Source organism: Thunnus maccoyii, chromosome 7, assembly GCF_910596095.1.
Source record: "Thunnus maccoyii chromosome 7, fThuMac1.1, whole genome shotgun sequence".
NCBI lineage: Eukaryota > Metazoa > Chordata > Actinopteri > Scombriformes > Scombridae > Thunnus > Thunnus maccoyii.
Window position 1 is genome coordinate 8,398,695 of NC_056539.1, and position 14,128 is coordinate 8,412,822.

A 14,128-nucleotide genomic window follows, 5' to 3' on the forward strand; every position below is an offset into this window, starting at 1 on the left:
AGTTCATCTTTTATCAATTTCCCCACTGTTCTCTCAGTCCTGCTAAAGTTTGCTTAATATGAATGAGTTGTCAGTTTACACGAAACAACCAGGAAGAGTTTTACCTTCAATGTTGTGGTGTTGGTGTGTGGCAGCTCTGATATTTCCCTGCAGGAGAGTGAACTACGTTGCAGTGCTGCCCTGCCAGGTGTGAGGAGCATATATAGAGCGCTGAGCGGCCAGACAGTGACAGACACAGTCGCTCCCTCTCTCCCTCTCTCTCTCTCTCTCTCTTTCTCTCTCCCCCTGCATGAGTCAGTCTGTCTGTGAGCTCCTCCTCTTCACAATAAAAGCTCCTAGTCTGCCCAAGACCAAGCCCTTTCAGAATAAAAGCTCAGCCATGTACTGTAACCAAAAATAACAAAACAGCTTTCGCAGAAAAAGAAAAGCTCTTTAAGAATGAGAAACACCCACATCCAACTGCTTTTTCCTTTACTCCTTTTGTGTAGAGATTCACCGATACTGATACTGATATCAGATATTGGTCCAATACTGACTCAAACAGCTGGATCAAATATGGTGACAATGGGCTGATCTGGTAATGGATACCATTATTTTAATAAATAACAATTCAGTAAATTTATATCAATGTATTTATTTGTTACATTTTGTTATACAAAGTTAGGAAAGCAACGTTTAAGTCAAGTCTGATGTTTCCTTACACATAAAAGAATGATCCCAGTCTCTTCCACACAGTATATAATACAGCTTATTAATTAAACACTGGTATTGGATCTGTACTCAGTATTGGCCGATACTTAAAGCCCAGGTATCAGTATCAGTATCAGGACTGAAAAAGTCCTACTATTGTGCTAAAATTGATATTGTTTCCTGACTGGCTTAAGACTAGAGAGGCAGGATGATTGAGGAGAAAGAATCAATTTTCAGATTTTTCAGACATTTATCATCTGAACAATTCTTTTCAAAGTTTCAAGTAACACAAATGAGATTTGTCCATTGTAAGGCAACATTTGAAAAGACGTCCTGTCTGGAAATAAAATCCACATTCTGCGTACTCTCTAACAGAAACATTATCTTCCCTTCACACGTTGACAGATCTCAGTAACTATTATCTACATGCCAAGCATATAGAACACAGAGGATAATAGTTTTATGTAAGACGAGGACCTTTGGAACAATTTGAGTATTGGACACAAAGTTCCTGTGCCACTGTGTTTGCAAACACTCCCATCACAACCGCACAGATATGGTTTCATTCACTGAAACATCTAAACGACTATTCGGTTTCTCAATAAAAGAATTTTTCTCCCTCATTTTTGTGGGATGAAACAAAACCTTTTTGGGTAATTTATCATTTCTATTTTTGTGTGTAATGCCTCTATTTTTAGAGGCGGTGTGTGTTTTCCAAGCGGCTGATGAGTCACAGTGTGTTGAAGGAAGGTGGGAGGCCGGGGTTGTGGTCCAGTGGGCTCTTGTATGCATTTGTAAGTGTGCGTATAAAGTGTGTGTATAATTGTGTGTGTATTTTGGGGAAAGGTCAAAGAGTCATTAGGAGAGGGTCCTGTCTCTAAAGGTGCGAGTCATTCCCCGTGTGTTGACTCACTGACACTTACAGGCGAGTCAGAGTGAATCTCCTCTGTGCTCAAAGTCAGCTTTTAGCAACATGAGTGACTACGCTGTCATGAAACTAGTGTGTGTATACATTATGCTGTTATGTCACACACACCCTGTAATTAGCAAACACAAGTGGAAGTTGTGGGAGTGTGTCTAAAGGAGGATACTGTCTATACCACACACGCAGCCACACAAACACACACCACTCGCACCAGCAGCAGGGGGTTAGGATCTAATCAGAGGTTGATTGACCTCATCCGGAAACAATGTGATTCTCTGAGTGTGTGTGTTTATGGCAATGTGTATTTATCTGTGTGTTTCTCAGTGTTTAACATACCGAGGTGTTCTTTCCTGGGAAACACAGTCTGCTTTCTGTGAGGGGATCACTGAGGCCTGTTAGTTTCCATGCTGTCAACTTCCAAACATACACCCTGCCTGGTCTCTCGCTCCCCTTTTACATCGCTCCCTTTCCCTCTGCTCACCCCTCTTTCCTCCAGCCCCCGCTTCGTGTTATGAAGGTCAGCCCCGACAACTCTCTTCCTTATTTGGAAAGTTTCTCCATTCCATGCAGGTCATTCTAGCTCGACCGACCAATCCGGTGGTTAGTTGGTCTGTTGTCTCAGCCAATCCTGTGTCTCCCATTTCCTTTTAAGGACTGCCCATCTCTGACTCTCTGGAGGTTGATGTGAAATTATCTGCTTTCCTGCTCTCTTGTGTCTCCGGTGACTTCATTTAGCTTTTTATTCTCTTTCTCTCCCTGACAACAACAAACTTTCTCTCTGTGTCTTTTTCCATCGACTGCTAATCAAAAACCTCTTTGGCTTGCCTTCACTGAAACAAAGGTATCCATTAGGGAACTGATCCACAGTCAGAGTCTCACTTCCATTTTTTATTAGATATTTGATGATGGAGAACCGCAACTAAAGTTCTAAGTGTGTAGCCAGTGCCATATGTGGTGCTTAAACATGCATGTTTCCTGCTTTCCATAAAACCACAAGCAACACCTTGACAAGAAAGTGATTGTTAATACTTCATTAGAGAGTTCATGACTTGCACCTCGTAAACACAAACACACTGCTGAGAGGAAGCTCTGAGTCACGGCGCAGATATGCGACAAATCCTGGCAGCCAGAGCTCCTTGCTCAGCAGTACAACACAGAAAGAATATACATAGATCCTGCTTTAAAGGAAAATCATACAGATAGTCTGAATTTAAAAAAGGCTAAGGGACATACGGCAGCATCCAATCACCTGCTGCTGCTTCTTCTGTAAACACTCCTGCAAGTAGAAGTTGTGTATGTGTGTGTGACAATGGGAGACTGATGAGGACTGTTGGCAATGAGCAGTTTGTTGCCTTTAGTTTGTATGCTGTTCCCCTGACAACAACCTCATTGGGGTTAAAGAGGTTTGGAGCTACTGCAGAAATCATTTAATCTCAGTGGTATGGCAATTATGTCAGCAAACAGGGATTGAGAAGTATAAAGTCAAGCTGCATGCAATACAGGCCACATTAAAGTGGATTAGGCCATTCCTCCTCTTTATCGCTGCAGTGTGGAAGTATGCAGAGCCTGGAAACATTAAAGTCTGTTGGTGTCACTTACACGCTGACAGCCTGTCGCTCTAAGCTCCTGCGTGCTTGAGAGAGTGTATATCATGATGATTTGATCATATCATGTTATCGTTTAAGAAATTTCAAGCAAGTTGTACTCACAAATGTGTGAGATGATGTTCGTCTGATGTAATACATAACAGTAGAACACAGTTAATTGCACTGAACATCAATTTGATTATTTTATATGATTTTACATTTGCTATTAGAGCTGCAAGGATTAGTTGATGATTTTAGTAATTTTTTAAAGCAAAAACAGTAAAAAATGAATTCTAATAAATTATAACATATTTTCACTATTTTCTGACATGTTATAGACAAAACAATTAGTCAAGAAAATAATTGATGGATTAATTGATGATGAGAATAATTGTTAGTTGTAGTGCTATTTGCCATATTGTGATGCATATGAACATCAGAAACATATTTTTATTAATATTATAATATTGATTTCAGCAATAATTCCCAGCCCTAGTGTGTGTGTTTGTTACTGCACGTTGGATCATGTTGTTTTCTGACAATGCTTCTAGATATGGCAGTAATCTAATTGTCTGCAGTGTGATTCCCTCATTGACCAAATCTTTCCTCCTCCTCCCTTCACACAAGCAGACATAGCTCGACCTCTGCTTTCCTTACAGAGCTACTTCTGTTTCAGCTGCACTTCAAATATCAATTCAAAACTCCTTATAATCAAGCACAGGAACTGCTCACTGTATTCCAGTCAGTCCTTAGTCTGCTTAAATTCACAAACATAATTTCTCTTTCTTTTTTCACTCTCTGCTTCCCACCTGCATTTACAAGTCAGTCAGTCATGGTCGTTATTAGGCCCTTTGCAAAAACATCGTAGTGAGAAAAGTTGAGGCTCTGTTAAATGCTGACGTGTGCCTGTTTTTCATCATCAGTCATCTTAGCATACTGTGTGAAAATGAACATAGAAAAAAAGCAGCTCGTGTATAAAAAGCACTTTGTGGAATGAAATCCGTGCAAGAGAACAATTACAACTGTCAAAGTTGATTCCTGGTCTTATGAAAGAGAGATTAAACTGGGGAATGATTCGAGGATAATTGTTGCCTCTGCTACTTGTGCTTGGTGTGTGACGCCCACCCAGACATTATCCCAACCTATAATATAATGTTTTACCCCTATTATCACGGTCGATATCGTGGTGGTCACACCTTAACGTGTTGCTCTGGCTCGTTGCTTTTGACTGTCTCGTCCTTTGTCTTGTAATCTTGATGTGGTTTCTCTCGTTATGTCTTAATGTTTTACTGCATTCTATGTAGACTCAACCTACAATCTGTAGGTATAAAGATGTCTTAACAACATAAGGAAGTCAACAAGACATTATTTAACTGCTACCATACAGAAATCTGGACATCAAAAATGTGAAAACACGAGACAACTTGCACATGTTTCTCCTCCAGTACTAGTAGGGGTGTGTCATAATGCCAAAACGTTCTTGTGAAATGTCACACTAGGCAAGCATGAACCTTTATTAATATAAGAAAGCTGACAATGTACACCAGCAGCCTGGACATGTCATCCATCAACACCCACTCACAAACATGTGCATACATGTGCGTGACTGTGCACACACACACACACACACACACACACAGATTTACAAGCTCCAGGTGTTATCAGTCTATTATGATGTGACTTTACAGATGGGTTACGTGTGCACAGTTAAACCCTGGAGATCCCTGAAGAGAGAGGAGTTGTGTTGTTGAATCAGGAGAGACCATAATTCTGTCCAACATGGCAGTGACCTTATTTTGAGATGAACAGTTTCATCAAGCTGAATTATAGCTTGTAACATAATATCCTCTCATATTATGCCTCATAGCAATACAGTAGCTTTATTTAGACCGTTCTGCAGGAGCTACAGTGTATCATGACCAGCTCACACAATCAAACAGGCTCCAATCCCACCATAACCTTTAGTTACCTCACATAACACGTCTGCTTAAAGTAATAAGTCACTGTAGCAAAACATTTTCTGCTTAATCCTCAAAGCAGTTTATGAGAGGGCTACCAAAACACTGGCTGTACATGGTGTCACTTGTTAATTTTATCCTGCTTACAGGAGTCTGAAAATAACACATCCATCAAATCACCAACCAAAGCAAGTAACCCAAATATTATATGTTTCAATCACTTTTTAAAAAATTCCAGAAGAGGCTACAATGAGATAGTGCTGCTAATTTGCCATCTATTTTCTACCATGTGGTAAAGGCTTTTGCTTTCTTTCCAGACCTGAGGGTTGGTTCAGATCCAACCAGCCAATCTGAGCCTCTCCCCTGAGAATTTCCTTTGATTCTTATCCTGACGTCTGGCATCAACACTGGCCATCAAACCCAAATACTTACCAACCCTAACCCCTCTTCCTTCGGCACTGAAAAACAGCGGTCCTGTTTTCACAACTCAGGTCTCTTACAGTTCCTCTTGCCTGCCAAATCACACAGCTACTTCCTCCATCTCATCAGCTCAGTGTTATTTGAAGCAAAAATCATCCCTGAAACAGGCTTCCAGTATGTTATTCCTATGATTTAGACCAATTTATTCAAGATTTGTGAACACGAACACATTTCTCCAACAGCTATAAACACTGGTGTTAGGATTGTAATGTTATTTGATGCAGCTGCCTCTTTATAAGTAAAACTGGGTGCTGTGAAAATCCAGAATGATTTTTGGGGATATCCTCATATGAGTAACATTTACTTGGGAATAAAAACTTAACTGTGCAGAGAAATAAATAATAAATTCTAGGCCCTTCTGCCTCAAGTTAACTGCTCACTTAAATAATAAAACTCCATCCATAGTGATCTACACTGCCTTCATGTAAATGCAGTGAAACAATTAGGCTATTACATGATATTGCCCTATTTTTAAAAAAAATACAAGACATTAGGGTCATAGTTTCCATGCTGTCTATTGAATTTACAACAATTCAACAATTGGATGCATTGCTAGAAAGGTTTGTGCTTATTAAAAAGAACTCCTGTAAAACGGAAAACAAGCACTTAAAGTAACCAGCAAGGATCATTTTCAAAGGCTGCAGGCTTTGCTGTGCTCTGTTGATGTTTCACAGCAGCATGTGTCTCACAAAGAAACATCAGTCTGCCCGGGATGTGCCACACAACAAACAGGATATGATAAACTCTATGATGAGCTTGGGGGCTTTAGTTTCAGAGTGGTCATCCTCTGTTGCTACACGTTACCTGAGGAAACACAGCGCAGTTTGGCAGAAACATGAGCTTTGGTTAATGGCAGGGCTGCTGTTTTTACTGTGTAATTACAGAATTTAAAGGGGAGAGGGCAGGAGAGTGGCAGTTTATGTGTTCTAATTGCTTCACAGTTGGGAGCTGATTGTTTCTAGCGGTGTGTTCATGTTGTTATTGTGGAAAAACTCAGAGAGAAGCAACTTTATTGTCTCTCTGCTATTTGGAGCGAGAAATGATACCCAGCATCTCTCATTCATCGAGGTGTCGTACATAAAAGTCTGAACTGAAGATTAATCTCATATTTGTTTGAAATATATATATGCTACAGTTAAATATATGTGTGCACAACACATGGAGGACGTATTTATCAAAGACTGTGCTTATTCTTTGTGACAAAGTCTAATGGTATATTCATCTCTCTTGCCATATGTAAGATCTGAAATCCAGTGAGCAGGTCAGATCTTTTGATTCATCCGGGGTATGCAAAATTTGCTCCAACAAACATACATAAAACATACATAACTGTCATTTGCATCTGCTGATTTCACTCGTTATCGTCAAGCTTCCTCTGATTTATCAACCCACAGTGTAATTATGTAAAGTTGTTCTGGTGGCATGTGAAAGTGTAATGAATTTGATGTGACACGTGCTTTAATATAATTTCTACTGTTGATTCTGTGTTTTCATACCATTATAGCCATAACTTGGATAGGAAAGGCTACATGTGGCGCCACTCAAATCACACCCAGAGCATCACGCTCACAGCCAAATATTTACCTGTAATTTTCTTCCTCCTCCTCTAAATTCCCAGCTCTGGAAGCACAGAATTAACAAGTCATAACAATTATGTCAGCAGATATGCAACAACACCCATGAGCAGGAATCAAATCCAGTACACATGCAGTGGCATTGGGCTCTGCAAGGCAAGAGCTTCACTATACTGTAGCCAATCTCGAATACATGCAACCTGTCACATCACAGCAACACTGTTACCAACTGTTGACATAGTGCACGTTGGTACATACTCTGACAGTCATTCTGTAATATTGAAAATAAAATTGCCCTATCCAGGTAAGTTAGATGGCAAGAAAAGGGAAAATGTTGACTGTGAAAAATTTTAAAAAGGGCAAAGAAGTGAAAGAATACACTTTATGATCAGTGTCTATGATTATTTATGATCACCATACCCCCACTCCCCTATTTATTTCTTGTCAGCCCTCAACTATATGATGTTTAATAAAGGCAAAAATACCTAAATGCATCAGCAAGTGCAATTAAGTCCATGCACAAGAGGCTTGTTCACTGCAGTCTGTAGAATCTCAGGAAAAGGGACCACTGAAAACAAAGTCATTCAATGCTAAACTCTCATCTAACAACAATGACATCCTACCTGATCCCTATAGAGCTCACAGAAAGGTGCTCAGGAAAAAAACACACAATGGCTCTCTCCTGGGCTGGCCATGCAGGCCGAGGTCAGACAGAAACAATAGGAGCCATCCAGCAAAAGCCAAACAGATCTGTTTACAGCCACAGACAGATAGACAGCAGCTGGCAGACTCGCCCTGGCACACATGATGCCACACTGACACTGACATAAAGGCAGGGGAATGCTTTTGTTCTAAAACGGCCTGGGATTCCCCCTTTAACCCTTTCACAGCACTATCATTTCCACCAGATTTCAGGCAGTCCTCCCAGTCTGTCTGCTTCCCACCAGCCCCCCTTAGTGACAAGCTTGCCCCCGGGGCACAGACGCACGGGGACATGACAGGTACTCACAGCTTTGGTTTGGGCTTGGTAGGCAGAGGAGGGCCATCCTTCCCAGGGGATGGAGACAGCTTTCCTGTGGTTGGAGGTGAGTCTGGTGCCACCTGGGCTGGACTTTGGACATCTGTCATAGGGTCAGAATGGGGCAGAGGTGCAGGAGCAGGTTGGGGTGGTGGTGTGGTCTCTTTAGGCGGGCTTGGAAGGGACAAGGGATGTGGAAGTTGGCCATTCTGTACAGACCCTTTCCCTTTGTCCTCCACCTCTGAGCCCAACTGTACTGGAGGCAGGGCCGAGACACTGGGCCAGATCTCCAGCTCCTTGACATGAACAGCCTCAGTGCTGGGCTGAGGCAGCATCTTGGGTGGCAGCTCCAGGAGGCTGATCTCTGTGGGTGGGGGAGGAGGGGGGAAGGCTGCCGCATCCTCAAACCCAGAGCTATCACCAGACATGCCATTACTGGATGAGTCCTCGGCTGCTGAGGGAAACAAACAATAGGAAAGTGGAAAATGTTGGACTTGAATGTTTAGTTTTTGTTCTCGCCATCAGTAGAAGATTATACACACACACACAAGGCTGCACCACAGCTGATCTGATCTAAAGCAGCAGCTGGAATCAGTCAGGCTGATGCAATTCCTGTTTATTCAGCCTTTCCTTTGACTGTGCGATGAGTCCTGTACTGTATATACACAGAATACATGCAGAAATATTTGTGTCCTGCTGTACTCACACAGAGCTGCATATAAACTCACTCCTCTCACCCTTTATCCCATACAGACAACATAATAATAAACAGGACGAAAGATGGTCATGTTGTTGAGACATACCATACTAGTTTTCAACATCAAACCACAGAACCTCCAGTAACTGCATGACTATCAGAGGTCAGTGTAATGACCAAGCACTGATTCATTTTCTTCGGAAAGTAGACTTAATCAATCGGAAAATATGCATTTAATTTTGTTGCATTTTTAAAATGATACTGTATTTACTTCAATAAATAGTGTAGCCCTTAAATCATCATGAGTAATAAAACATAAAATGGACTTCATCTTCAGTCTCAGCTTCATCACTTATCAAACAAAGTCTTTTCTCTTCAGGTAGAGAAGTAAACTGACCTGTTCCTACAGCTGATGGTGATGTAGCTGAATGCAACTGTGCACACAGAGATCTTTGACTTTGGGATAAATTCTGCTTTACATGAGCGTCCAAACTGTAGTTGTTTTTCATCAGACAACATGTTCTCTATTTAGGTTTGTACCAAACATCAACAGACCATCTTTCTTTGTACGTCAGGAAGAGTTAGTTGCGGTGGGAATCATGAATATTACGCTGTAATCTGTTTTGGAAAATAAAAAAGAATCAATCATACAAAATAAGGATTTCACCTCATTAATCCAGAGGTGTCCATGCAAAATGTCCCAATCAAAAATCTCTCTAGTGAACCTCTGTTGAGGCGTGTTCGCAAGTCTGTTCCACAGTCAGATCATCTCACATTTCTGACATTAGGTGGTTTCATCCACCTCCAATCTGAAACATGACACGCACAAGACTTATACAGTTGTGTATAAGTACAAAATCCCAGATCTTTACAGAGTTTGCCTTTGATCAGCATTGATCCCAGTTCCTTACCTGCTGAATTCACTAAAACACTACTACCCTAATTATAAGTGAGATGCTCATCCAAAATAAAACCTAAATATTTATACTGGTCACCATATGACAGCACTGTTGAGCCAAGTTTAAAAATAACTGCACTTCTTGCAACTGATTGCTGCCTGAAATGTGCTATTTTTGTTTTATCTTGGTTTACCATAAGTCTCCATTTCCAGCACCATTCAGCATGAACATTTCCTGTAGATCTTTTTCATGTTCTGCTAGTAAAATTATATCATCAGCATAAAGTGAATAAAATAAATCATCTCCCAGCTTACAAAATTTCATTTAAAAGCTAAATCATGAACATAAACAGAGAACAGTGTTGGTGACAACACGTCTCCTTGTTTAACACCAAACTGTTGGAAACCATCTTGTTTTAAACTCATTAACTTGAACGCAGGCAACAGGTGCTCAATAAAGAGACTTAATGGCATTAAACAATTATCAATCAACTCCTGAAGTTAGCAAGAGAAGAGGTCTCTATTTACCCAATCAAACACCTTCTGAAAATCAATAAAACATAATAATGTAGACGTATTTTCCTCAATTCTTGTTTTGACAGCTGATGTAACAATATATACATGTAATCAATAGCTCTAGCTTTTTCTGAAGCCATTTTTCCTACCAGCAAACTTGTCCTACAAGTCTGTGATTAAAGAGCAATGAATACATTTATACACGGTGCTGATAAGGCTAATGCCTCTATAGCTAAGTGCTAATTTGGGATCATTTGTTGATGCTTTAGGGATAAGTTTAATGTTGATCTTATACCACTGAGAAGGAATAATGCCATCATCAAAACAAACCTGAAATAGCTAAAACAGAACTTTAAATAATTTACGAGACTTCTGCACTTCATTTAAAATGTCATTGTTACCAGTAGATTTCCTAAATTTGCTCTTTTCAGTCACCTTTTATATACATATGTATGTATAGTCTGACTGAAGATTTTACCCTTTCTGTATGTCCGTGTGCATCTTCCTGACACTTCCTGACCAGGTCATGTGACACTGGTGGAAAAGCTGTTCTGTGTGAGAATATCAGACACTATTAAGAGGTAATTATTTATTAATTAATTAACACAGACAATGCCATTATTGAGAGGCACTGCTCTGCTAAACTAGAATATCTCAGATTTAAGCTTAGACCTTTCTATCTGCCCAGAGACTTAACATCTACATACATCCCCACCAGATGCTAATGCTAAGCATGCAATGAAAGTATTGCATGCTGCCATTAGCAAACAACAGACTAAATACCCAGCTGATGCCAAGGTGTTCTAGTTCTTATATAGTGTCGGGGGGCATGCCAGTCCCCCCTCTACATCATGGATCCACCATTTCAGGCCTGCCCAAAAAGTTCTGAACACAAACATGGTGAAAAACAGTTTAATGGTCTAACTCTACAATTCAGTACTAGATCGTTCACAGTCTTTTCACAATTATTTTCTAAAATGAATAATGTGTTTCAAAAGAAATCTCTGATTTTCCTTTACACAGACTTTAAGAAATATATTTAGGAATATGAGGAAACTTCCCTCACATTTGCACCATTTCCAATTTAACGTTTTACTCCATAATTCCAAATTCTGTCTGTATACATTAAATAGATACTTTATGCAGTGTAGCACAAACGTATTCAGTTCTCTGAAGGCTAATGAGATGATGACACCTATGCAGATGCGCCTGTGTGATCTTTTAATGCAGTTTTAAGTTCCAGACAATTATATTTTTGCACATGCATTTGTCTATCAGATATAGAAAGAAGAGTTTGTCCTGCTCTAGATGTTTATAAGTAAAAAGGTACTGTTGTTGATGAGAAATTATATGACTGGAAAATATAAACTCCAAACTCATAATTTCAGAGTTATATCCTGACCCCAATTGTGATATATGTCCAGTAATTAATTGGTTAAAGAGGATTATTTAGTAAAAAGATCAACATTTAACTGTATTTAAACTGCAAAACCAAGACAATAGAAACAAAACAATAGAAACATCTGCAAATATAGACACAGTTTTCAAAAGTGTTTTTCCAATTTTTTAATGTCATTTTCCATACTGTGAAATTTCGAACTGTATTGAAAAAATATACAAAAAACATTTATTCTTTTGATGTATTTAATGAGAGAAAAGAATTAAATGGGTGAGAGTAATGGGTGTTTGTGTATGTATGTGTAGGGATACACACACACACACACACACACACACACACACACACACAAACATAATAGGAATTAGGAAATGCATAAATATATGAAATGCATGCATTTCATATATTTATGCATTTAATAAGAGGAAAAATGGGAAGGTAAAGGGGAGATAAGGGGTGAGTGTTAATAGTATTGGGGAGTAGGGTTAATGGAGTAGGATTAGTGGTTGAGGTCTGGTCTTGTAGGTATAGTTTGGATGAGCTGTGTGGGGGAGGATTTCAGTGCATGATGGGGTTGGGTGGTATGGTGATGGGAGAAAGGTGCAAGATGGAGAGCTCCAGTTTATTTGAATAACTGGTGGAATCTTTTCCACAGAGATTTCTTCTTGCTTTTCTTGGGCTCTTGGGCTTCGATCTCGATCTCTTCCATCTGCTTCTCCAGATCAGCCATCCTGTCAGTCAAGCCACCGCTGGCTCCCTCCTTCTCCTCGAGGGTCTTGTTACTGAGAGACTCCAGTAGAAGGGACTTTTCCTCCTTCCACTGGCACCTCTCGTGCTCGAGGTCCTCTTTAGCCTGCTTGAGTGCTGCCAACAAATGGGAGGTCTCATCTCGCTGCTTGGCCAGGAGACGGGACCTGTCCTCCTCCCACTGGTGTGTTTTGTGTTGCAGGTCCTTGTTTGTCTGGGCCAAGGTAGCCTCCATTCTAAATGTTAACTCCATGTTCTGGGCCAAGACCATTTCCATCTCTCCCTGCTCTTTCTTCTCAGCCTCCAGAGCGTTTTCTAACTGCCCAATTTTATTGGAAGCTTCACTGTTGGCCTGCCTCTCTTGAGATCGTTTCTGGACGCACTGGTTCACAGTAAGTGTTCACAGTAAGTGTTCACAGTAAGTGTTCACAGTAAGTGTTCACAGAAAGTCTCTGTGTCTCACTGCTGGAGGTTTGAGATGTAAGCTGAGATTCGAGAATCGTTTCAAATAAATATATAGATAAAGTTATTTAAAAAAAAAAAAAAAAAAAAAAGATTCTAGAATGCTCTATGCAAATGAGGCCTTTACTGCATCATAAAAACTGGTGATGTCACAAAGGAATCTCAGCTTCTCAGACCTCCAGAAGTAAGACACATACATCTTACTGTGAACACTCACTGTGAACACTTACTGTGAACACTTGCTGTGAACACTTACTGTGAACACTTACTGTGAACACTTACTGTGAACCAGTGCGCCCAGAAACGATCTCAAGATGGAGACAAGTGGAAACAAAAAAAGCAGGAAAGGCAGGAACAAGAGGATCATCAAACATATCCCGCGTACCTCCAATCAGGGTGGTGCTCCCCTCAGCCCAGAAAAAAAGTCTGTCAAGACTGAAGACCGGGCCAGCAAAAAGGACCAAGAGGAAAGGGAGAAACCTCAACCGGTGGTGGAGGAAAAGAAAGAAAAACCTCAGCCGGTAAACCCATGGAAGAAAAACCTCCAAGAGGGGAGCAACCTGGTGTACTGCCAGGTACATAACAAAGCTGATTACCCTGCCCTGCCGAGACGATATTTCAGGCAGGGTCAGATGAGACAGGAGCCAGAGTTACCAACTACAGCTCCAGAGTCACAGCCTGCCAAATCACCTGAGGAGGCAGAGCCTGTCACAGCTCCCCAAGAGCCAGAGCCTGTCACAGCTCCCCAAGAGCCAGAGTCTGCAACAGCACCTGGAAAGCCAGAATCTGTCACAGCTCCTCAGGGGCCAGAGCCTGTCACAGCTTCCCAAGAGCCAGAGCTTGTCACAGCTCCCCAAGAGCCAGAGTCTGCAACAGCACCTGAAAAGCCAGAATCTGTCACAGCTCCTCAGGGGCCAGAGCTTGTCACAGCTCCCCAAGAGCCAGAGCCTGCAATGTCACCTGTGGAGCCAGAGCCTGCAACACCACCTGAGGAGCCAGAGCCTGTCACAGCTTCCCAAGAGCCAGAGCCTGCAACAGCTCCTCAGGAGCCAGAGCCTGCCACAGCCCTCCAAGAGCCAGAGCCTGCCACAGCCCTCCAAGAGCCAGAGCCTGCAACAGCTCCTCAGGAGCCAGAGCACGCCATTGCCCTCCAAGAGCCAGAACCTGCCACAGCCCTCCAA

At 41.2% G+C, this 14,128-nt stretch overlaps 2 protein-coding genes across 3 annotated transcripts in view; one reads left to right on the forward strand and one right to left on the reverse strand.

Moving 5' to 3' along the window:
* palld (palladin, cytoskeletal associated protein) overlaps positions 1–14,128 on the reverse strand; it is a 70,249-nt gene that overhangs the window by 17,298 nt on the left and 38,823 nt on the right. The window contains exons 11-12 of one of the 2 annotated variants that reach the window (XM_042416509.1): positions 8,223–8,685; positions 7,224–7,259 (exon numbers count right to left, since the gene is read on the reverse strand). In XM_042416509.1, the coding sequence (XP_042272443.1) occupies positions 7,224–7,259; positions 8,223–8,685 (499 nt within the window). The remainder of the gene's footprint in view (positions 1–7,223; positions 7,260–8,222; positions 8,686–14,128) is intronic. The other variant, XM_042416510.1, reaches the window with a different exon arrangement.
* LOC121900313 (proteoglycan 4-like) overlaps positions 13,166–14,128 on the forward strand; it is a 676,357-nt gene continuing 675,394 nt past the window's right edge. The window contains exon 1 of the mRNA XM_042416544.1: positions 13,166–13,692. Coding sequence (XP_042272478.1) covers positions 13,262–13,692 — 431 coding nt within the window. The 5' untranslated portion in view covers positions 13,166–13,261. The remainder of the gene's footprint in view (positions 13,693–14,128) is intronic.